The following is a 24,969-nucleotide window of genomic DNA, read 5'->3' as shown; positions in this document are numbered from 1 at the left end:
CCGTAGGAGCACTCTTTCTTTAATAGATAAATCATTATATAGAAAGATAAACATTATATGAATCGCCACATTTTCTCTTATCGAGTAGCAGTGAGACCCTTAATCATAAAATTCCTTTATGCTTTTACCGCTGTCAGGTGATTTGATGAGCTTAGGAGTTTTCTAGTTGGGTTCAATCAAGCAAACAACAACATGGTGCTACATTTCACTTTGTATCCCTCTTATTTATTTTAAAAAAAAATACTAAAAAGAAAAGACTTTATATCCCTATTCTTCAATTGTTTCCCATTTTTGTGCTTTATTTCCTATGATTTGCCAACCTTTCATGACTAGAGAAGATCATTACTAATGCAACACAACTCATTGAGAATCTCTCTTTACTTTATATTGTTGGAGTGCTTAAATCGTGCAATAATTTTGGCTATTGCTTTAGAACAAGCTAAACGAGCGAGTTGGAATTATGTGCTCATTAGAGCAAGGGAATAACGAGAAGAGTAATCAATCAAATTAAAGTCTAAAAGTGAATTATGCGGTCTCATTTTGTTTAAACTTCTTCCTTTATATATACGAGTGGATTCTCAGTGGAATTTCGGAATCTTTTATACGTTAGAATGAATTAATCCTTATCGGTATTCATAATAATCAATGCAATTATGTCATGTCATAATACATATTTTTTGTCATGTGTCATCACAACATCGCATATAGAATAATAGAATAGCAAAATATCATGTCTAAGGAGTCACCATATTTTATCTTTATAGCTAGGGTAACAATGATACCGTAAGGATAAATTTCCTTCATTTTGCCATTGCAATTGACTTGGTAAAACTAATTAAAGGCAGAGCTTTAGCCTAGCTACTACTAGCACATTAAATTGTAGTCGGACTCCATCAAACACCACATGTTGCTACATTCAACTTTAAGTCACCTTTTGTTTTCAAGAAAAGATATAAAAGTGAAAATTTTATGTCAAGGCACCTCCAATTATTTCCCATTTTCGTGCTTTATATCATATCACTCGGTAACCTTCTAAGTGTAAACAAGAGCATCACTAGCTAATGTCACACAACTTGCTGAGAATCTATCAACAATATAGGCGCAACATGAGAAGTGCTTCTCAAACCCATATAACGCTTTAGGTAGTCATGTTAGAACGTGGGTAAAAGGGTCGGAAAGAATTGCATACCGTATTTTAAGCAAGGGAATAATGAGGAATAGGCAACCACTAATAAAATATCTAAAACTTAGTTGTTTGGTACCATCATTTTACATATGAATAATGTCCATAAGGTCAAAAGAACACTTCATAGAGTTGGCTTACATAGTTCAAGATCCAATAGAATAATAGAATATATACTTGTGTTTTCGTTGGTGGGTGGAACAAGCAATGATATTTGTCACTTGAAGTTCCATCTTTTCACGGTGCATGCAACAAGTTGCGAAATGCATTTCACAGTGCATGCAACAAGTTGCGAAATGGGACCACGAGGGCTCTGGGCCTACGTTTTCCTGCGTTTGGCATCGGTGGGGAGAGCGGGCCTGGGAGGGCCCGGATGACGGGAGGGACGTGTAGGGTGAAGTATAAGGGGAAAAGGAGAAGGGCAGTGTGAGTGTGATCATACTAGCACTAATGCACTGGAGCCCATCAGAACTCCCTAGCTAAGTGTACTTGGGCGAGAGTAGTACTAGGATGGGTGATCTCCTGGAAAGTCCTCGTGTTGCACCCTTATTTTTTCTTAGCGAGCCAAAGTGCGAGCATTTGTTTTTTTTTTTCATCGAGGTCCTTTTTTTCCCATTGGTGTCGACGCCTAGGAATAAAATTTTTAGAAGTACGTTGGGTTTCTCATTATTCTGAGTTCTGAATAAGGTTTCGGGAACGGGGTTGACCGCCACGCAACTCCGCCTCCCAAATAAGAAGATATAGATGATAACGAAAAAACTTTTTGGCACGCGCCTTAGCGCGCGCCTCAACTCGCGCAGGAGAGGGGGTGGGACCCACTATGCCAGTGGGGCCCACCCCCCACGAGTTGAGGCGCGCGCTAAGGCGCGTGCCAAAAAGCAGGGTTCAGATGATAATAACTATCTGCAATTACCTGTTCCTTCAGTGTGGGCTCCTCGAGGTGTCCACCTGCAATGCTGTGCAACATAGTATATGCTATGTACCATCACAAAAACATTACTAAACCCGTTACATCAAAATTCACACGGTCATGTCCTCTCAAACATTTTAGTCCTTGAAAATGATGAAGGCGGGGACAATTTGGCGTGCAACCTTGTGAAGAAGTCTTAAGAGAACTTATTAGAGCATCTCCAACAGCTTCCCCAAAAATTTCTCCAAAATGGAGAAACAAAAGTCATATTCTCCAAATTATTTTTGCTCCAACTCCAACAGCTTCCCTATTTTAAAAAATCGCATTTATTACAATAATAAAGCTCTCTCCAAAAATTTGGAGAATGCTGCAGATTTGGGGAATGCTCCATATTTTTTCTCCTCCTTCCCTATTTTGGGGAATGGGATGGGGAATCTGTTGGACCAAAAAAAACCTCTATATTCCCCAAAATTGAGTATTTCAAGAAGATGGGGAAGCTGTTGGAGATGCTTATGATGCTGAGAGAGAGGAAGAGTCCACGTACGTTTTTAGACCAGTTCATGCACCATGTGGTTCATGACTTGTAATTATTTCAGTCCATGTTTATGATGCTTTGTTTTTGGCAATATTCTTTACTAACACGTGAAAAATGCAAGAAAAATTCTTTAAGGACCCAAAATATGGTACTAATGTGTCCCCCTCCTATTAGATAATGAGTTGGTCATCATTAATGATGGCCAACTCATTATCCAATAGGAGGGGGACACCTCACTTGTTCCTTTTATTGGTCCCATATTTTGGGTCCCTGTAACAAAGCTTAAAATGTATTGTATGCACGTTTACCTATGGCTCTTCTAGAAGCTCAAACTAACAGGCACGGCCTCTTCAAAAGAAAATGAAGGGGGTGAATGTAGAAGAAAAAGAAAGAACGAATGAGGGGGAGCAGAAGGATGATGCAACGACAACGTGGGCCTAACACGGCCGCTTTAAAGCCCACCGATTTGAATACGGCTCATTCACTTCAATTCTTTTGGAGAGAACTGGTCTTCGTTCTATGTTTTTTTTTTAATAATCTATGTATCTATGTATCTATGTACCCTTTAAAAGAGGAAGTTCCAAAAAAACTTTCCCTATCCTAAATTACCCTTCAACTATTGTAAATATAACAAAGTTGTCCTCATCTTTTATTTCACCCTTTAAAAGAGGGAGTTTCAAAAAAACTTTCCTTACCCTAAATTACCCTTCAACTATTGTAAATATAACAAAGTTGTCCTCATCTTTTATTTCATTAACTTAACAACTATTGTAAATATAACAAAGTTGTCCTCATCTTTTATTTCATTAACTTAACAAAGATAAAAAAAAATTCCGTTGCTCACAAATTTATAATTCCCATGAAATCTAACCCAATCTACTTTTTTCGATAATACCCTCAAAATTTCATGCATAATCACCAAAGTGCCCTATACTTTATCATCCTCTCGCTACCCTTTCAAATTCTCTAACGTCATCCTCATCCTCATTAAACACCCATCATCATCATAAACCTCAGAACTAACAACCCATCCCTAATAATGTCCACCAATTTTTCCTTTAATCACTAACATAATTTCACAACTGATGCTTCTAATTCTCCTTAATCTCAAAATAAAACCACCAACCCTTCAGTTTCTCATTATGAGTAACCCCCTTTCTTCTATCCTATATATATTCTACTCAACCTAAACCCAAGATCCGATCCTATGGCTGACCAATATTTAACTGAACCGTTGTACAAATAGTCTCATTTTCCAACTTTTCAAGGAGAGAAGACGGACGAGTGATGATTTTGCTCCTCGAAGGAAGTTCAAGTAGCAAATTTTTGCTTATTGGCTAGCTAGGGGAATATTGGTATAGAGAAGATGCATTTGAACTATTTTCTTGTTTGCTTTTAGAGGCCAAAGTGTGAAAGAAAGTTACCAGGAGGTTTTTTTTTTCCTTTTTGATTTTTTCCCTTTTGGTTTCCTATAGATAATAGTTTGAAGAAAGGGGTTTTGGTGTGATTAGTCTTTGGAGTTAGCTTTTGTGTTGGAGGGCTAAGTTTATACATGTGTATTGTCCTTTGGGACGTTTCTTGTGGGTTAGGAGCAGGAGTTCATAATTAAAAGAAACCAATATTTCTCCAATAGCATGTTTCCATTAACGGGAGTTTAGAATTGAAAGAAAAAACATTTGTCTTTCATAATACAGAAATATGATATATATTATGTGAATATGATATATATTATGTGAAATTTGCACATGTTTATAGATATTATATTACTCAAGAAATATGGAAATATGATGTGTTATGTAAATATTGCATAACAATAATACAGAAATATGATATATTATATGTGAAAATTTCATAAGATTATAATTCATAATATAGTATGATATATGTTATGTAAAAATTCTTTAAAATCAGATGATTATACGAGCCCTTTTTATGCATATTATTTTGTTCTCAAGCACTTTTCCTTCTCTTTTCTTTTGTGCTTACAGAAAAGAGAGATTCCATTTTTGTGAAATGTGTACGAATGACGTTGCTGCTCGAAATTATGCAATTTACCGACCCTCCTAACCATTCTCCTTCTCTCTTGCGTATAATAAATAGAAGGATTAAAAACGAAGTGGATCTCGAAAGAAGCGTCATTTAGATATTAGTTACCTAAAACTTCAATAATTTCATATTGGTCCATCAATTTTTTGTATTTTTTTAAAAAATAAACCAAGTATTCACTAGGCCAAACCCAAGATTGAACCCCTATTAAGAGAAAAAAATATTTTAATTAAAAAATAAACTTAAGAAGCTTCATGAATAAGCAAATTGGCATATAAAAGCTCAAGAATTCACAAATTTGTTAATTTTGTTAAAGAAGTCTTCAGCACAGGTAAATTTGTAGAAATGCCAAGAGCCTTACATACTTTGCATATTTTGCAAAAAAAAAGGTCCATGAAGTTAGAAATTTCACAAAAATATTAAAAATTTTCATAAATTGAATATTTTGCATAAAAGTCCACATAACTCACTAAGATCCCAAAAAACATCCATAAATTGCAAATTTTGCAGAAAAAAATCTGGAAGTTATAACTTATGTAGAAAGTCTAAAAGACTTCTATTATTACCCCTAAAAGTGCTAAGTATTAATCACCACTGAGAAGTTGACACATGTCTTACACTCTGCCTAACCAAACTAAGTCACAACTAAGAAAATATCTGACTCGGCACGGCCGGTTTGATTGGCTGATATCTCGCGTAACCAAGTCAAAAGGCGGTACTACTCGATCAACCTCTCAATTGAATGCCAGTGATGCGATTCGGCCCATTGTGCAGGCAACATCTCACGTAATCGAGTCAAAAGGCGATACCTCTCGGCCTTGGACCCGAGGAGTCAAAGGACGGCTGTTAACCCCAATGACCATGATGAATATGAGACTCGTGTCTGTCACTTGTAGATAGTCACTTTTCTGTTGAGGAGGATGGTGTTGCTCGATGTGAAATTTGATTATCTAGGACTTAAACATTATTGAGTACTCTTGTGTTGCTCGATGTGAAATTTGATTATCTAGGACTTAAACATTATTGAGTACTCTTGTTGTTTATAAAATTGACAATCATGTTCCTGGAGCAGTCTAAAATTGAGTACTCTTGTTGTTTATAAAATTGACAATCATGTTCCTGGAGCAGTCTAAAATTTGAGGATTGGTTATAATGGATTCTTTATTTGGGAGATCCATGTGATAAATGTATCTTATTTCCTGTACGATTTTTTTGATTTTGCATGTAGGGTCATGCTGGCATGCACAATAAGGTTTAGGGCCTTAGGCAAATGTATATCCTCTGATATATTCCTAAATAGCCTAGGACTGGAAGTATCTTGTGTTACGTTCAGATAGTATTTTAATGCTTATTACTATAAATTAGAAGATACATGAGAATTCACATAGTTAAAGAATTTCCTCATATTGCCCACCCTTTAAGTTCGTACTTCATATCATCTATCTTATATTACTAAGAGTAGTCTTAACTTTTATTATATTTCTTATGTTCATGAGTCACAATAAGCATTTGGTCGGTATCTAGACATGCATGGTTTCTAAAAAATATATACCAACCTAAAATTTTTGAGAGCCTATTGTCTATCTTGCCTTCTTTGATGTGTTCATGCAGACCTACAAGAACCTTTCACATCTGAAGTTGATGAGGTAAAAGTTATATTATAGTTTCTCGGGAATAACTTATGATTTTTTCTTGTTTAAACTGAGAAGTTTTGTAGAAGAGGCTTGTGTACAATCTTGATGACGAGCTCATTAATCAACAAGGGAAGGGAAAGGCCAAGCAACAGAAGAAGACATCTGAGAAGATTGTTGATGAGTCCTTTGCAAGAAGAGATTCAGATCATGGACATATTCTCTCAGATTCTATTCAACAGGGCAATGGCAAAGCTTAGTTTATATGCCTTGTGGACGAGTCTTAATTGCAGAAGCGCATGAGTTCCTGTCTGAACTTTATACAGATGGTAGGGTGAAGAAGCTGCTTGCGCAAGGTGTATCTCAAAATCGATATTATAAAAAAAAACTCCTGAGCAGGTATGTGCCACATTTATTGCTAAAAATCTTTCATCCAAGCTAATATAACTGATTTATCATAATAACGCCTCTTGTCGAAATACATCAATAGAGCCAAACTTGTCAGAATGGTCAAAGTGTTGATTGGTGACCAGCTACTTTTTTCAGTAATGAACATGTTTAAGCCAGAGGTAACTTGGTTTCTCTTACATTGCTTAGACTTGATGAAGATTGATTTCCATTAGCCCTTAACTTTTTTGCTCACATTAACCATCATCTCGGCATATAAAACCGAACGTTTCCATAATGAAAACAAGGATTGCTAATAAAGAAATCCTCAGCGATATTGTCCTTGTTTGATAATTTCTTACTTTCTGCCAGTATTCTACTTCTGAGAATTTTATGGGTCATAATTGAGTTGGTTTTAGTATTTTTAGTTCATCGATCCTTGGATATCTATCAATATGGTTCTTCCAAAATTTTATTCATTACCTTCTGTAACATTACAATCTCTAAATACCTTACATTCAACTCATTTAATTGAAAATAAATGTAATTAAGATAGATAACTGTTTACAAATGCATTCAGATGATTGTCTTAAAAAAATGCAGCCAGATGCTTGCATAATCCATCATATACACTGAAATATTCCAAAGAATCTATGTTCCATAATTGTCTATAGTATCAGATGTCGCATTTACTGTTTTCTTTCAATTTACCTCTTAATGTTTGTGACTTTTTACTAACGTTTTCCCTTATTATGTTTATTGTTTTCTTCTAACAATTATGTGATGAAGGATTATTTTTCATTAGCCATCATAAATATCCATAATCAAGGTATAGAAGCATACCATACAGGTACCACATCATCAACCGATATTTCATTGAATCCAAGTCCTAGAATGCCATCAAATTTGGCCATCAAGAAATTGAGGCTTGGTTCCTTAGTTGCTTCAATGAAAACTTGAGAAGAAATACTTGGGAGTGATGAACTCAATGCTATATGTTCTTTGAAGATACATATCCACTTAATAAATTTTCTTCAGAATATCCCTTAACATTGGAGTTTTGTAGACAACTTTTAATATAATTCTTTGTAGATGATCCAATGATTTATTATCTACTTTAGTTAAAGTAGATTGTAGCCATGAAATTTTTTTCAAGTAAAAAATATGGTATAAATAAAAAATTAGTTGATATTTGATAATAATTCTTATCAATGCATTCAAGAATGAAAAGTCAAGCATTAGGTTAAGGAATAGTAGGGACAATTTAGTTGCTTAATACTGAATACACTTAAGTATTCAAGAATGAAAAAAGAAGTGTCTTTTTCCCTACTATTTTTGAGCATGATGCTGATAAAATATTAACTTTAAAATAATATGTTAGCTATATTGTTTAAAATAATATTAAAAATATGTTAGCTATATTGTTTGCATTCAATAAATTTATACCAAATCTTTGCCTAAATAAAATTATAATTTAAAATAATATTAAAAATTTTAGCACGTGCATAGATTCTCTACCCTGGATGAATTTACATAACATTTTAGTAATTTATTCTTTCAGGACATCTTTTGGCTATATATGGGGTCTATGGCAGTTGAAACCGAGTCAATAGACCAATGGAACTATAGATTTTTAGGGCTTAGTGAATCAGGGAAAGGAGATTATGAATTTCCACAAGTTCTGTCACTATTATTCTCAGCTCTCAAGAAGACCATTCAAAAGAATGAGAGTTCGCCGGATTCTACGACGAGGAAAGCTAATGACACCATTGGCCATGGTCTCAGAGCACAGGATCTTAGCATACAAAGTTACACTGAGCGCATATTCAAGTATTCAAATTGTAGCCATTCATGCTTTATCCTTGCACATGTATACATTGACAGATACCTTGTGCAACCAGGTGTCCATCTTTCTTGCCTCAATGTTCATCGGTAGCTAATGACAAGTGTGGTCATTGCAGCAAAATTCATTGATGATGCGTAAGTATTACATGCGTTCTTCTTTCCAAATGTTTTGACTTTGGATTTAGTTCTAAAAAAGTGCTCATAGTTCTTTGGGAGTCTTCTGCTAAGTTTGTTACATTTGTTTATGTCATAGAATATATCATGTTTCAATTTCTTTTTTATTAAAAAAAATTCCTCTTTCATGCTTGCTACAGTACACTTTTTACCTATTTTCAAACCAAGTTCTTCTATGCCACTCATTTATTGTGTTTCATTAACAAAGTCATTTGTCCATTGACCTAATATAGATAAACTGTGTTTATAATATCTTTATTTTATTAACTACTGTCAAAAAATGTTTTCCAGATTAGCAATTACTAAATTTTGTACTTGAAAACTTTCATTTAGGTGGTAAAAAAGGGAGAACAAGTGGTTGCTTAACAGAGTCTTCTCGTCACCATGCATCAGGACAAGCCGAAAATGCAGGCAGCTTACTAAAAACTCGAGTAGCAAATGATTCAAAAGAAGCTTTGATGAGTCAATAGTTCTATATGTCATTGCTATTAGCCAGTGATAAGTAAACTTTAGTGGACCTATGCTACATCTGAATTTCATTCTTATAGGATGGTTGATTGAAACTCAATGGTGTATATCAAATAAAATTCTTTAATAAAATTATTCATTGTTTTCTATTGTTAAGGACGCAAACAATCTATTTAATCCTTTTTAATTTTAAAATTCTATCCATATGTTTGATACATGGTTTAATTTAAATAAATATTAATAAAATGAATCAATAATAAAATAATAAATAAAACAATTTACCACATGCATTGCACGTGTAATCCAACTAGTAATATAAAAAAATACATGAGTAGAATTAGAATAGTCGTTTGCTTGGTTAAATATTCTTGCTTGTTTAAACACGCTATATGCTAATTTTCATAAATTGAGTAAACCCGAGTTTTTCGATTGGGACTTAAAAGTCTTATTTAAAATTTACCAAACACATAGATATGAAAAAGTAAAGCTTAAAACCTACTTCTTCCACCCAAAAAAATAACGCTGTCCAAACCCCCTCTTAGGCTCATCTATACTACTCTATAAAATACTTTTTGAGCGTAGACAAAAGTGAAGAAATGAGTAATTATTCTTTCAATTTGTCAAAGAATAGAAGATCATCTTAATTAAAGGTAAAGATAATTTAGTCGTTTCTCGGATTCCTTCAAATCCACCTCTCCTCTTTCAAATGTTCAATTATTTTCATTCCTTCGTATCTTTTTCAAATTTAGAATTTCATTCCTCTCTTTAGAAAGTTCCTTCACTTTTATTACTCAAATTCATTCTCAAATTTAAAGTTTCATGCATTGTTTTTTTTAAATCATATAATTTAAGAAAATAAGAATGCAACATAAAGTAAACTAGGTAGTAACATATTATAAATAAGAGCCTTATGTAAAATGCATATAGTATATAATTAAATACGTATTTTAGTAACTAAAAAAATACTTTTCATAATAAAAAATAAACATTGGATGAATTTTCTTATATATACCTAAAATGTACTTTCCATAATTTTCTTATTTTTTTTCAATCCAATGGTAACCGATGAACCAAAAATCAAGAAAATAAAAAAGAAAGTTTATTTTATTTAGACCCACTAAAGGTCAATGAACTGTTATATGAATTTTAAGTTCAATTTCATGCCTCTTATTAAAATAAAGGATACAGTTATAATTTTTAAGTTTTTATCCAAATAAAAAGCAAAAACGGTTATTTAGCTGCAGGAAAGACATACGTATAGTTTCTTTAATAATTCTTATTTTTATCAGCATTTTCTATTAGAAATAGTATAAATACACATTAAGTAATTATAACATATTTAACATACAAGGCCGAGAGTAGCAGTAGAATAGTGTAATAAGCAAGACATTTACATCACAAAGGCCGGCCCTCAATTATGGGCTTTGGCCTGTGTCTAAAAGAGGAGGGAAAAAGAAGGAGGGGAAAAAAAGAAAATAAAAAGAAAATTCAAAAAAAAAAAAGTCCACGGCCAGCAATCAACGAAGCTTGCAGCAACTAGGTACGTCTTTCGTGTAACTCTCCCCTCCACATCCTCACCATTCATTTCTCTTCCTACTTGTAAAGTCACTAACTTTCTTCTTGATTTTTCTCAGCTTTGAAAAATGGCAGCCTCTTCATCTCTAATTGGGTTGCTTCATGCTGGCAACCCTCATCTACACTCTCATCACCGATGGCTCTCCTTTTCGATCCGAGCTCTTTACCCCGTAACCTCTTTGTCATGTTTGTTTGTCAAAGTGCCCATTACCTGTTTGATGAAATGTCTGTCTGTAAAATTTGTCATTTTAAATTGGCTCAGCATAGTGTCCCAACCAATGAATTCCATATGGGCATCTTGAGAAATGGTTGGACATACAATTTTCTTAAAGAAAATGATGCATAAAGCAAAGTAATCCTCCTACCAACAATACCATCTTTAGCTTCAACTCAAAGAGTTCGATCACCTTTTTATAAGGATAAATTGTCTGTTGGAAAATATCTATATATTTTTAATTGGGTCGTTGATGTGCACACGTGCACCAGAGTGATCATGGTTTCCCAATTGGTTTTAGTTTCGGTTTTCATTGTTTTATTTTTTGAAATTATTGTTTGCACATTAGCATCGTAAAACTTTGGTGTTCTTGTTCTTGAACTGATGCTTTTTGAAACTTATTTAGGTGGCTCACTGCGACATTGATCGACTTTTATGTTAATGTGGTGGCGATAGCGGTAAATCTCAGAACCTATATGTACTTATGTTTTCCCCGCAATTTTTCTTGTCTATTTAATTAACTTTTTTCCTTTACTGCTCTAGCATTTTTTTTTTCTCATCAAGAGTTCCTCTTGTAATAACTGTTTATTGATGACTAACAAAAATCTTAATAATATTACGCTAATAACATAGCTAATACTGTTTCTTGGTTAGTATACTTCCTGGCGACTCTCTATTCATTGTGTGTTGTTCCTGTCAGTTTCATCTCTCTTTTTGCCCTCTTGACAATAACCCAAAAACCTTTCATGAAACAGATAAATGAAGTAGATTTCATTATTTGTTAGAAAAGCACTGTGACTTGATGGCCAGTAGGATTCGAACAAGGCTTTGAGCCACTACTTTGAAATTTTTCTGTAGTCATAGTCTGGTAGAGTTCTTTGACAAACCCAATAGCTGAGCTAACTCAGACCGAACTCGTTGATAATTTGTTAGCCAGATTGGGTGCATGTTACTAAATTGTGGCTGTATGATAAAGGGTACTTGACTGGTAATTAATTGGGTTAGGTGGTGTTTAGCTTATGCAAGCCAGGCAAATTTTGATCAACCTGCATCCAAACTTACTTGATCTGGTTGCCATCCCTATTTTTGACAGAGTCGATCTGGTGTTCAAGTCCCATATGAAATTAGAATCATATGAAATCTGAGCAAGAATCGGTGATGTATGATTTTCCATTGAGAATGACACTATGCAGGAATATGAGGCTGAAATGTAGTTACGCCATGGTACTAGCTTCATATTTTGATTCTGCAGTGTGGGTTCACATCATCATTGTTGAGTTAGACTCAAGACAGTTCTAAATGCTAAAGAGAAGAAAACAAGACAGATTTACTCATAAAATGTCATTTTCATGAGGCAAAGTAGTTTAAGCATCTACATTGACATATTTCATGCATCTCTAAATTGTTTAGCCGATTTGTCAAACATGCACATATCTTGTGTTCATTCATTTTTTTTCTTCCCCATGTCAGGTGTGGGTTGCCTACAATGAATCGTCTTGGGTCAATACAATATTGTGGATTATTTTGCTGATATGTTTTGGCAGGTACGCTTCTCATGTATCTCCTGATTTCTGTCTATGCAGTTTTTTATTTTTTATTTTTTATTTTTTTATTTTTTTATTTTTTGCCTTGGAGTTCAAAATATTTGCCAGATACATTAGCATTTAGATTATACTTATTTTAGAGTCATGTCGATCTACAGCTCTTGTGATCATGTTGATCCACAACTCTCGAATGCCAAATATTTATAGCACAATTTTGTTGTTAGTACTAATAGATGCATAGCTGTTCGCTTTATCTTCTCAATCTGACGAGAGTTCTGCAATGTATTATTTTTATCTCATTGTTGGTTCTGTTATTTGTATATTTTCTTGGATATCTGAGTTACTGCATCTTCAGTAGTGAGTAATGACCATCATGTCATCTAGATATACTTACTTTTGTTGCTGACTTCAGTGCTTTTTTGAGGTTTTTCCTGGAGAAGGTTCTATACTTATTTTTTCTAGCATAATAGAGACTATATCATACTTTTTGATAGACTTTAATATTTTTTTCTTCTTATAGGGGAAACTTGCTTTATCATCAGTCTTATGAGATATCTTGAGTTGCTTTTTTTTCCTGTTTTCACAATCCCTCTCCATCAGATTCTATGAAATATCTAGAAGCATACTTTAGTTAGCAGTTTCTTTTCATTGATATGTTAAACTGTTTCCAACTGATACCATTGATTTCTAGTTTAGTATTGATTTTCTACTTGCCATTTTCAGCATAACTACATGTGTTTATATCGTGAGGAAACTTGTCAATGTTTCAACTAGAGGTCCTGAAGATCCTGTCAGACTTATCTTATCCAGGTATAACGTAAAGCATCACTCGCTAATTTCCAGAGAAGTTGTTGTATATCTTCCCTGCTAGGCAAAGTTAAACCTTCAAAAAGTTTAATTTGTCCATTATTGGCTATTGTTTATTTTTTTGTTGTTTTCATATCCATTTCCTCATCAGGCATGAACTTTTATGTGCAGTTTGTCAGGCAAATAATTCACTCAGGCTTAATAGTTTACAATTCTTAATTTATGTCATCATGCCTGCGTAGGTAAATCCAATGCCATCAGTAATTTGGAGATGGTTCAGGTATATACTTATGTTTATGTTCATAAGGTATATGGTTCAAGCATGTTTCATTTTTAGGATTCTGTACCAAACTTGGTAAGACATGCATGTTCAGTGGGTGGTACTAAACATTCAATCTTTCAAAGTTCTAGAAGTGTTTTCATATATTTGTTTCATGAAGCATTTTATTGTTTATAATGCCATTAGTCAAATTATATAAGGGCATTAGATTATATGGCGCATGAGCAAACATGGGAAACTCTGGGTTAGTTGGGTCCAAAGAGGAGGGGAATCTGGAATTCACAACAATGGAAGTTCAACTGCAACGGAAGTAGATGATAAAATGTCAGATAAATGGTAAAACGTCAGATAACCTAGCAAGCTATGAAATGCAACAATTACTGAATTTGATGTACAGGCACCATTTGCACTTGTTATCAAGTGGATAATCTGATTAAAGTATTTAGTTATAAATAGCTCGAAAGTGTAGCTATTGTTAATAGCTTACCACTACAGCACTCATTGCAAGCTCGGATAGACACGAGAAGTTGTGTCAGTTTGCTTGGTGAGTGTCTGATTAAGCTTGACCTAGACATGAAACAATAGACACGTGCATAGATATGTATATACATGTACACATACGCATCCACAGAAACACATGTATAGCTTTGTCTCCATTCCTTGCTTCTTAGAAACTTGTTCGTGCATATTGTGTCATGTATCCTTATCAATATTTGTGCTTCATAACCCTTAACATTGCAAAATGGAATGAACATAGTCATGTGCCGACCCCAAACACTCACAATAAATGATTTTTTTCCGGTTTGTTTCTTATATATAAAGATACATCCTTAAGAACGCTGGAAGAAGCTAATCAGTAAATAGATCCACCTACCTAGTTAGCATGCTAAAATATAAAGCATCTTAAAACAGAAAGCATGATGAATTAGCAACTGCAGATTATTTAAGAATTAAGGGTGCAAGGACAAGCTTGAAAGTTAACGTTAGGGCACAAAAATGAGCTCAAATACGTTAAACAGTGGATTATGATGCCAATATATGTTAGGACAGGAAAATCTAGATGATATTTGGCTTAAAACTAATTACTCATAAAATTTTATCGCATAATTTGCATGTACTAATTCGTGTATTTTTTAATATTTCCTCAGAAATGACGGTCACCAAAAAATGACATGCTGCTCCCTTTTGATGTGGAGAGTTGTTTTCAGCGTGTTGGCTGTCTTCATGTCGGCGGTTGTCATTTATACTGTGGCAACTGATGGTCTTCCTTTTCGTAAGGAATTGTTAACTCCGTAAGCAGATATACTTCATATATTGATATTACTTTAAATGTTGTAAATGATGAGTTGTCACTGCAGAAATTGCTTTTTTAAATATTTAAGTCGTAGTTGTTGCAACATATGAGTTTTTCTCATGGACTAAAATGATGTCAGATGCAAAGTCATAGGTATGAAAATTTTGAAAGATTTAGACATCAGTAAGTTAGCTGCATTAAAGAATGAAAAGATTTGCCTATGTCTAAAAATGCGTATTACTGAGACTAAGATAAATTTAGTGCTGACAATAATTAGGTGGTATTTTCTATTCTCTTACCTCATCGTACTCTGTTCTCTGTTCTTGTTGCTTCTATTTGCAATCTGCACTTTTTGTGATTGTTGCACTGTTTCACTTTAAGGCAGTTAATGCAGACTGTCTTGGTTTGGGGCTTTTGGATTTCGCCTATACTGATGGCTCCATGACCTCTTTGGTGACTGAGCTAGGAGATGCTTGTTATCCAGCATAATTTGTTTCTTCTCAGGAGATGTTGCTGCTCTTTCCGCTAGCAATTCTTTCAAATTGTCATAAATACGATATGATGTTAAATAAGCTACTGCTGCTACTGGGATTCTAAAAATGTGATCATATCTCCATAATGCTTTTGTTGTCTATGACAAAGAAGTAACTATTGTTTTCATGATTGGGACCATCAAGTTACAATTTTCTGTTGACATGCTAAGCCTTCATCACGGAGCTGTTCCCTTAGTGTGGATCACATGATAAGCCTTCATTTCAGATTCTTTTTTCATGTTTGAATATCCAGACATCTGGTTTTTTATATGTAAGCTCTTAGATCAGTATATGTTTGTGAAGGATCCATGTTATAACTAATAAAATCTCTTGTTATATAATGCATGCAGGTGGATGGCTGCAACCTTGATCGATTTCTATATAAATGTTCTTGCTATATCGGTAAGCCATGTCTAGATAGAAATTTTTTATGCATTAGTTCTTCTTCTTCTTCTTCTTTTTCCTCCGCATATGCCAACAAAGTTATTAAGTTGGTTGAACCGCCTAAGGCAGCCTTCCTTTATCTGGCTATGGAGCCAGTTGGAGACGTTAAGATTCTTGTAGCTTAACCCAAAAAATGGAATAGGGTTAATTGCAAATAGACCCCCTTGTAGTATTGACCCAAGTACAAAAACACCCTCTTAGTGAACTTGTTCGACACTAAAAGTTGAAAAACAGGAATCAGGCATTTATCCTCATCCATAGAACTATAAGGGGGTCAATCTGCCTCCTTAAAACCTTTTTAATGATTTTAAGAGTGAAAAAATCACTCAAAGGGTCTATTCGCAGAATAAGAACTATACAAGGTCTATTTGCAATTGGGTGATACTACAGGGGTTCTATTTGCATTTAAGCCAATGGAATAAAAGTTAAAATGTCTATTGTTGTTTATACATTTTTCTTTCATTTCATTTTATTTATTTAACTTAAAAGTGTGTAATATTGTTATCTTTTGCACATCCTGTTCTTGGGAGGCATCCTTAGAGAGCTTTCCAAGTCATTATAGAATTTCAAGATCACAGTACGCAAATGACAAAACTTTGGAATAGTAAACTTTTGCTCCTGTGGTTTGTTCGTACTCGTCAAATTAGATGCATTAGATAAAATTAGTTCAAAGTTTGATTTGGAGGAATCAGCATAACATGTCTATTTTCGTCCGCTAATCTTGGCATTCATAACTTTGTCCTGTTTGATGAGATTGTATCAAAGTCATTATGGAGGGTGCTTGTAACCCTATCCTCTCTTCTCTACCCGACTTCATTTTTCCTTTTTTTCTTTTATTTTCTTGAGAAGAATGGATTCCATACTAGGCAAACAAGTTCCCATTTTAAGGAATCAGTGTCTGATATCTAGTTTCTTTATCCAAACTCTGCATTCATTTCCATATCTTGTTTAACGAGCTTGTATCAGAGTCACTATGGAGGACGCTCATATTTCAGTAATTATAATCAAAACTGTTAGGATAATTTAAACACAGAACCAGGAAATAGAGAGACAATCACAAACACAATATTTACGTGGTTCGATCAAATTGATCTACGTCCACGGCAAGAGGGTGTATCATTATATTTCTTTCTCAACATACAACACTCATACAAAATATTGAGAGCTCACAGATTTCTCGTGTGGCTTTCACTCTCTGTCTCTCAAGCTCTGTTCGTTGATTATTTTAATATCAGAGAGGATAAGGGATTTATAGGCTTCATAAGACCACCAATCACGCCTCATGTTTGTTGACAAACAAAAGAAAAACAAAACCGGCCTCTTTATTTGACAAACAAAAGATTTCAACTCGTGATATCTTCTTCTAACCCCTCTACTTCTTCTGATGGATATTTGTCAAAAAACTGCGGCCATTCTTGTTTGTTTCTCATTTAGCACTCAATTTTTCAACCAAGCACTGTCATTGTCAACACGCTACCTACACTTTTGTGGCTTGATATTTTTGACCAATAATCTCCACCTCGGTGAAGTTTTCCAAAAACTGAGCCAACACCATCCAATCCAAATGTCTCACTTGTTGCGTCCAGAACACCGTGAAATAATTCACGACAACGGACTCAATCCACAATAAGTCAAGACCCAAATAAGAATGCGAACACTCTCCAACCTGGATTGAATTCTCAAACATCCATAACTAGTGAGTTTTTACCCGTCTTGCAAACAATGCCCCAAAAGGGGCCACTTAACAAGTGCGAATGCCTCCCAAATTCAAGCAGTGCTTGAACTTGAAGGCTGGGATCGGTTTGATCAACATGTCAGCTGGGTTGTCTGCAGTACCAATCTTCTTCATCGTGATGTTTCTTTCAGCAGTTACCTCACGAATGAAATGATATCTGATATCAATATGCTTTGTCCTCTCATGATGTGCTGAGTTTTTGCTTAGATGTATTGTGCTCTGATTGTCGCAAAATACAACTGAATTAGCCTCCTGTAGAAGTCCAAGCTCCCTTACGAGATTTCTCAACCAAATGGCCTCTTTTACCGCTTCTGCTGCTGCCATGTATTCTGTCTCTGTAGTAGACAAAGCAACTGTCGACTGTAGAGTCGATCTCCAACTAATAGCTGAGCCAGAAAGAGTAAAAAGATAACCAGTCAAAGATCTCCTTTTATCGAGATCACCTGCATAGTCAGAATCTACAAAACCTATAACTGAGGTTCCCAAAGTACTGCTATCAAAAACTAAACCCAAATCTGAGGTACCCCTGAGATACCGAAGGATCCACTTCACTGTCTCCCAGTGTGCCTTCCCTGGTTGAGTCATGTATCTGCTCACTACACTGACTGCCTGGGCAATATCTGGACGAGTGCAAATCATAGCATACATAATGCTACCCACTGCATTAGAGTATGGAACTCGGGACATCTCCTTCTTCTCATTCTCACTTGTAGGTGAATCTGAAGCCGAGAGCCTAAAGTGAGGAGCCAAAGGAGTCGTAACGGGCTTGGCCTTCTTCATCCCAAAGCGTTCAAGTACATTTTTAATATAGCTCTTCTGTGAGAGATATAACGTTCCAGCTTTCCTGTCCCTCCTGATCTCCATACCTAAGATTTTCTTTGCTGCACCAAGATCTTTCATCTCAAACTCATCACTGAGTTGTTTCTTCAAAATAAGAATTCGTGACATGTTCTTAGCTGCAATAAGCATGTCATCGACATATAATAGAAGATAAATAAAAGAATCATCTCCTAGATGCATGTAGTACACACAACTATCATAAGTACTTCTTGAGTACCCATGACTAAGCATAAAATTATCAAACCTCTTGTACTACTGTCTGGGAGATTGCTTCAGGCCGTACAAAGATTTCTTCAATCTGCAAACTTAATCTTCTTTACCTTCTACGAAGTATCCCTCTGGCTGAGACATGTAGATAGTCTCCTCAAGTTCGCCATGTAAAAATGCAGTCTTCACATCAAGCTGCTCAAGCTCCAGATCAAATAGAGCAACCATGGCAAGCAATACACGGATGGAGGTATGCTTCACAACCGGAGAGAACACTTCATCATAGTCAATTCCCTCCTTTTGTCTATAACCCTTAGCCACCAACCGTGCTTTGAATCTAGCATCTTCAACCCCTGGGATCCCTTCTTTCTTTTTAAAAATCCACTTGCATCCTATTGCCCTTTTACCCTTAGGTAATTGCACCAAATCCCAAGTCTGATTCTTGTAGAGTGACTCGAGTTCTTCTGTCATAGCCGTGGCCCAACGTCCAGATTCTCCGCATGAGACAGCTTCAGTAAAGTTTGATGGCTCTTGAATACTCATCTCTTCAGCTGTCGTGAGAACATACGCCACTAATTCAGCATGTGCATATCTTTGAGGAGGTTTGATCTGTCTTCTCTCTCTGCCAGTGGCTATGGAATAAGGTTCTTCAGTCTCAGCATCATCAGCATCTGAGCCTGAATCATGTTGCTCTTCTACAGCTGTAGGAGTAAATTTTATAGACGACTTTTGAGACGTCTCTCCCTCGAGCTCCACCTGAAGTTCCACCTTATCCATTGTCTTCCCTACGTTTCCTGTAGACTCAACAGAAACCTTCCCATGATCAAGCATATATCTTTCATTAAAAGTAACATCTCTACTAATAATGAATTTAGGAGAATCAGGTTCAAGACTCCACAAACGATAGCCTTTAACGCCTTCAGCATAACCAATAAATATGTATTTCTTAGCTCTAGGCTCAAGCTTACCCTCTCTAACATGATAGTAAGCGGGACATCCAAATATCTTTAAATTTGAATAGTCATTTGGTTTACCTGACCATACCTCGTTTGGAGTCTTGTGTTCAATAGCGATAGAAGGAGACCGGTTCACCAAGTAACAAGCTGTGTTAACAGCTTCAGCCCAGAAGTCTTTATCCAAGCCAGAGTTTGAGAGCATACACCTGGCTCTCTCCATCAACATTCTATTCATGCGTTCTGCCACCCCGTTTTGCTGAGGAGTGTGCCTGACTGTGCGATATCGTACGATCCCAGAATTTGAGCAGAACTGATTGAACTCACCACTGCAGAACTCTAGGCCATTATCTGTTCGGAGACGTTTAATCTTCTTTCCAGTTTGATTCTCAATAAGTACTTTTCACTTCTTGAAAGTTTCGAACACCTCGCTTTTGCGCCTGAGAAAGTAAACCCAAACTTTCCTGAAAAAATCATCAATAAACGTCAGAAAATAAAGAGCACCACCTTTGGATGGAACCTAAGCAGGTCCCCACAAATCTGAATGGATGTAGTCGAGAGTGTCCTTCGTCGTATGTGAGCCAGTCGAGAAGCTGACCCGAGTTTGCTTCCCAAACACACAATGCTCACAGAAATCAAGTGATGATGTATGGTCACCACAGAGTAAGCCACGTTTACTCAAAATAGTCACCCCCTTCTCACTCATGTGGCCTAAGCGCATGTGCCACAACTGAGTAGTGTCCCTATCAACATCAGAGTACACACTTGCAGAGCCTGTCACCGTACTGCCTTGGAGAACATAAAGACTGTTCACCTTACTACCTTTCATCACACTTGCAGAGCCTGTCACCGTACTGCCTTGGAGAACATAAAGACTGTTCACCTTACTACCTTTCATTACAACCAATGAACCCTTAGTAACTCTAAGAGCTCCACCTTCGCCAGTGTAAGAACACCCAATAGAATCCAAAGAACTCAAAGAAATCAGATTTTTCTTTAAGTCCGGTATGTGTCTCATATCTGATAAAGTTCTCACTATCTCATCGTGATACCGGATGCGAACTGTACCAATACCAACTGTCCTGCAAACTGCATTGTTGCCCATCAAAACTGATCCACCACTTATAGATCTGTAAGTAGTGAACCAATCTTTATTTGGACACATATGAAAAGACGCACCTATATCCAAGATCCATTCTCTATCGGAACGGCCATCCAAGGGACATACTGCAAGAACCGTCTCAGCAACAACGGCAGTATCAGCCTTTGCCGTATTAGCTGAATCTGAGGTTTCACCACACTGGTTGTCTTTCTTCTTTAGAGCATAGCATTCTGACTTGTAATGTCCTTTCTTGTGACAGTAGAAACACTCAACATTTTTCTTGTTTTGGGTTGACCTGGACTTTGAGCGATTTCTGGATTACCCTTTATCACCCTATCTGGCCTTCGATCTACCTCTGGCTAGCAGACCATCAGCCTGCCTATCGATACCTCTCCCATTCAACTTTGTTCTCAACTCAGCAGAGTTCAAAGAGGCCTTCACATCCTCAAGACTTATGGATTCTCTTCCATACAACATAGAGTTAACAAAGTTTTCATAAGAGTTAGGCAAGGAACATAACACAATGAGAGCCTTGTCTTCATCATCAAGCTTAAGATCCAGGTTTTTTATATCCATGACAATTTTATTAAATTCATCAAGGTGTTCTTGAATGGGTGTACCTTCCTTCATCTTCAATGTGTATAGCCGCTGCTTCAGGTATAATCTCGTAGTAAGAGATTTCTTCAAGTAGAGACTTTCGAGCTTTGATCACAACCCCGCCGCCGTTTCCTCATCGGCAACTTCACGAAGCACATTGTCAGATAGTGACAATTGCAAGGCGATGTGAGCCTTTTCGTCCATCTCTTCGATCTCGGCATTAGTCATATCTTCTGGGTATTTCCCGTCGATAGCTTCAACCGTGCCTTCACGTCGCAACAAAGCCTTCATCTTTATCCTCCATAGGCCGAAATTGTTCTGGCCATCAAAGATCGACACCGAGAACTTTACGGAAGCCATTGTAGAGGATTGAAAGCTGTCCTAGAACCGAGAAGCTCTGACACCAGTTTCAGACTTGGGATTTGGTGCAATTACCTAAGGGTAAAAGGGCAATTGGATGCAAGTGGATCAAATTGATCTACGTCCACGGCAAGAGGGTGTATCACTATATTTCTTTCTCAACATACAACACTCATACAAAATATTGAGAGCTCACAGATTTCTCGTGTGGCTTTCACTCTCTGTCTCTCAAGCTCTGTTCGTTGATTATTTTGATATCAGAGAGGATAAGGGATTTATAGGCTTCATAAGACCACCAATCACGCCTCATGTTTGTTGACAAACAAAAGAAAAACAAAACCGGCCTCTTTATTTGACAAACAAAAGATTTCAACTCGTGATATCTTCTTCTAACCCCTCTACTTCTTCTGATGGATATTTGTCAAAAAACTGCGGTCATTCTTGTTTGTTTCTCATTTAGCACTCAATTTTTCAACCAAGCACTGTCATTGTCAACACGCTACCTACACTTTTGTGGCTTGATGTTTTTGACCAACAAAAACGTTTATAGCTATTTCTGTATATCTGCTAGTAGTAGTTTTATTATTGCTATTTTCATTTCCATGGATCTATGTACATTTAAATTTGCATTTGATGTACAATGTGACTGTAGAGAACACTTGCTCATGGTTACTTGTTCATGTTATCTCAGGTATGGGTTGCTCACAAGGAATCGACGTGGGTAGGAACAGTCATTTGGATTTGTCTTTTGATATGTTTTGGCAGGTGTGTTCTGAAGTTAATTCTAATATTCTAATGTTAGCATCTACCTAGATTTTTAGCTTGTGTGATGCGCATGTAGATTAAAAAGTATCATTATATATGTTGACAGTGTATGGGATAACTTTTCTCCAGATGATAGCTTTTATTATTATTTTTTTATTTAATTGTTCATTTAGAAAGAGATGAGTATAATAGTGTGGGGTTTGATGTCATGAGAATTTGTTCATAGCTGACAATTGAGGGCTGAGAAAATTGTTATGAATAAATTAGGATTTTTGCAATAATAGTTCTCAAATAATTTAAATTTTTTAAGGGTTAATTGCACATAGTCCCCATGTAGTGTCACTGTTTTGCACTTAGTATCATAGTTGCGGATAGACCCCCTGGGTTAAAATTTTGTAACTCTTTTACTCCTCATCAAATTTTGGCTGACATCGCCCTTGGGAGAAATTAGTGAGTCTATCTGAGGGTAAAAGAGCCATAAAACAATGAAACCACAAGGGTAATACGTGCAAAACAATGATACTGGGTTTTTTGTTGTTGGTGGTGGTCTATGTGTGATTAACCCTTGTATTTACGCGTGAAGATTGCTGGCCGGAACTTAAAGCTAGGTCTTCCAATTATCTATTCATAACTCTTTTCCGCCTGAGCTTGGCCTAAGGCTTTGTATTCTCGGTATCATGAATGTTTTATTGACTAAATTTGGGTTTGAACTAATACTTTGCCTTATTTTTCAGCATTACTACATGTACCTACATTGCCATTCAGCTTTTCCGGCTCTCAGACGGTGATCCTATGTACTACATTTTGCTGGACCACCACAGCAAGCCCGCAGTTAGTTCTTCAAGTTCATAAACTTACATATTTTGTACATACAAATTACATCATATGTTGATTATTTTCTTCAAATTTGGAAAAACTGTGGAAATCTTCAGGATTGAAACTCGAACATCCCTCTGTCAATACCCAACCACATAAAAGTACCCATTGTAACTTTCATGCGTGGAGTATTTCTGGGATACCTGAATGTCTTCAAGACTCGAGTTATGTTTGTATTAGGATCCGCTTCTTTCAGGTGTATGGTCAAGTGGTAATATTGTGAAGCGAATTACCCTAAGACATGTACATGTCTTCTGTTGTTGTCTCTTAAATGTACCTTACACTATGGTGTATTATGTGTTCATGATCTTCCTCAAGATACGGTTTTCAAGTTATCATGTATGCCAGATATTCTAAATTCGGATAGATTTTGCTACAATATAATTTGTGATCGGTGTGCTGGCAAGAACTGCAGTTTAATTCACTGAAGTCTATTACTTGTTCGGAAATATTGAAGCTCTTTTTTTTTTTTTTTTTGAGTCGATGACATTATCGACTGCTTTTTTTTTTTTTTTTTGAGTCGATGACATTATCGACTGCATGTTATGAGGACTTCCGTTTCCTGTACATCACCTTTATCTTTTGCATTCATGATGTACTCTTGGCGGTGGATAAAATGTGGACTGCTAGAATGACGACAAATGCGAGCTGACTTATTGAGAGTCAACTAATTTTGACAGATGTTTTGTAGTGAGTACATCATCAAATATCTTCCGAGCTGGGTCAAAAAAACAAAAAACAGTTTTTTTTCTCAGTAAATATCTCAGGGTGCAGACCGAGTAGTTGGTGTTGCGTCTTCTTCCCCCTTTTCTTTTTTGTTTTATTTTTATTTTATTTGGGTTGGGGTTTTTGCATCTCGCATCCTTATTAGGATTCACCTATATGTGTGTAGTTGTGAGGCCGCGACTATGGGATCAGGGCTGCTCCCTAGTAACACACATGAAAGATACCTGCGCAAGGCCGATAATAGCGCAACCCGTTTAGAATTCTTCAAAACTGTACTATGTGTGCTTTCTGTAGAAATCCGATAAATGAGACTGGTTCAAGGCGAAGTCCACCAAGCTCTCACGGATCTATACAACTGTCACTAAGTGAAGGTTCAAACCGAAAGGTACCTCCACCTATTACATAGTATAAGGGAACCAGCAATCTTATTTATTTTTAAGTTTTTATTTTATTCTTATTTCTGAGCTATTTCAAGTTTTAAGTTATGTGGGGGATTGTTGGAGTTATATAATAAAGATAACTTAAAACTTGGGTTTGTAGAGGAAAGGAGGAAAACTTTAGTCCCACATTGGAAAAGAGATGGGAAGAGAGACTCTTTATAAGCCTTCCCTTTCTCTCCTATGCCTAGAAGAAAACAAAGGTTATGCTCCACACCACACACGCGCGCGCCGGCCGGGCCGGGCTCGGGGTCGGGTCGGGTGGCGCGCGCACATGACCTGCGGACACGAATGCCGCTCCGGATTAATGGGCCCTTAATCTGCTTGAATAATTAACATGTGATAAATATTTTGTAACAGAAATATGTTGTAACGGCAAAATTTATTAGTGTGATTAAAAACGTGATAAATATTTTGTGAATTTATTATGAAACGGAAACGTTTTTTAATTTTATAACGGCTAAGTTTTATTAACGTGATTAAAACGTATTAACTACGGGT

At 36.1% G+C, this 24,969-nt stretch overlaps 3 protein-coding genes across 5 annotated transcripts; 2 read left to right on the top strand and 1 right to left on the bottom strand.

The window, feature by feature from the left end:
* On the top strand, positions 6,812-8,628 carry LOC109837212 (cyclin-P3-1-like). The gene is made up of 2 exons (XM_020405358.1): positions 6,812-6,874; positions 8,254-8,628. Exons 1-2 carry the CDS (start codon positions 6,812-6,814, stop codon positions 8,626-8,628), a joined length of 438 nt encoding a protein of 145 aa, XP_020260947.1.
* On the top strand, positions 10,749-23,734 carry LOC109827697. 3 transcript variants are annotated; one of them, XM_020394721.1, is made up of 9 exons: positions 10,759-10,924; positions 11,375-11,426; positions 12,439-12,512; positions 13,236-13,322; positions 14,748-14,891; positions 15,777-15,828; positions 22,356-22,429; positions 23,164-23,260; positions 23,362-23,734. In XM_020394721.1, the coding sequence occupies exons 1-9, from the start codon at positions 10,857-10,859 to the stop codon at positions 23,365-23,367; spliced, it is 654 nt and encodes a 217-aa protein (XP_020250310.1). In that variant the 5' UTR covers positions 10,759-10,856; the 3' UTR covers positions 23,368-23,734. The 3 variants fall into 3 exon arrangements, with proteins under 3 accessions (XP_020250317.1, XP_020250303.1, XP_020250310.1); XM_020394714.1 differs by having other exon boundaries at positions 10,755-10,924; positions 23,164-23,734; XM_020394728.1 differs by lacking the exon at positions 14,748-14,891 and having other exon boundaries at positions 10,749-10,924; positions 23,164-23,734.
* LOC109827718 (uncharacterized mitochondrial protein AtMg00300-like) lies at positions 19,733-21,484 on the bottom strand. Its single transcript, XM_020394735.1, has 2 exons — positions 20,497-21,484; positions 19,733-20,427 (listed from the first exon to the last, which is right to left on the bottom strand). The coding sequence occupies exons 1-2, from the start codon at positions 20,768-20,770 to the stop codon at positions 20,126-20,128; spliced, it is 576 nt and encodes a 191-aa protein (XP_020250324.1). The 5' UTR covers positions 20,771-21,484; the 3' UTR covers positions 19,733-20,125.

Source organism: Asparagus officinalis, chromosome 1 (genome assembly GCF_001876935.1).
Source record: "Asparagus officinalis chromosome 1, Aspof.V1, whole genome shotgun sequence".
NCBI lineage: Eukaryota > Viridiplantae > Streptophyta > Magnoliopsida > Asparagales > Asparagaceae > Asparagus > Asparagus officinalis.
Note: the sequence above shows the minus strand (reverse complement) of the source record. Positions and strands in the feature narration are given on the sequence as shown.

Coding starts and splice junctions, on each gene's coding strand:
- LOC109837212 (XM_020405358.1), top strand. CDS start 6,812: ATGGTCAAAGTGTTGATTGGTGACCAGCTACTTTTTTCAGTAATGAAC. Junction 6,875..8,253: donor TGAACATGTTTAAGCCAGAG/GTAACTTGGTTT, acceptor TTATTCTTTCAG/GACATCTTTTGGCTATATAT.
- LOC109827718 (XM_020394735.1), bottom strand. CDS start 20,770: ATGTGTCCAAATAAAGATTGGTTCACTACTTACAGATCTATAAGTGGT. Junction 20,428..20,496: donor TTCATTGGTTGTAATGAAAG/GTAGTAAGGTGA, acceptor GTGTGATGAAAG/GTAGTAAGGTGAACAGTCTT.
- LOC109827697 (XM_020394714.1), top strand. CDS start 10,857: ATGCTGGCAACCCTCATCTACACTCTCATCACCGATGGCTCTCCTTTT. Junction 13,323..14,747: donor GTCAGACTTATCTTATCCAG/GTATAACGTAAA, acceptor ATATTTCCTCAG/AAATGACGGTCACCAAAAAA. Junction 14,892..15,776: donor CGTAAGGAATTGTTAACTCC/GTAAGCAGATAT, acceptor TAATGCATGCAG/GTGGATGGCTGCAACCTTGA.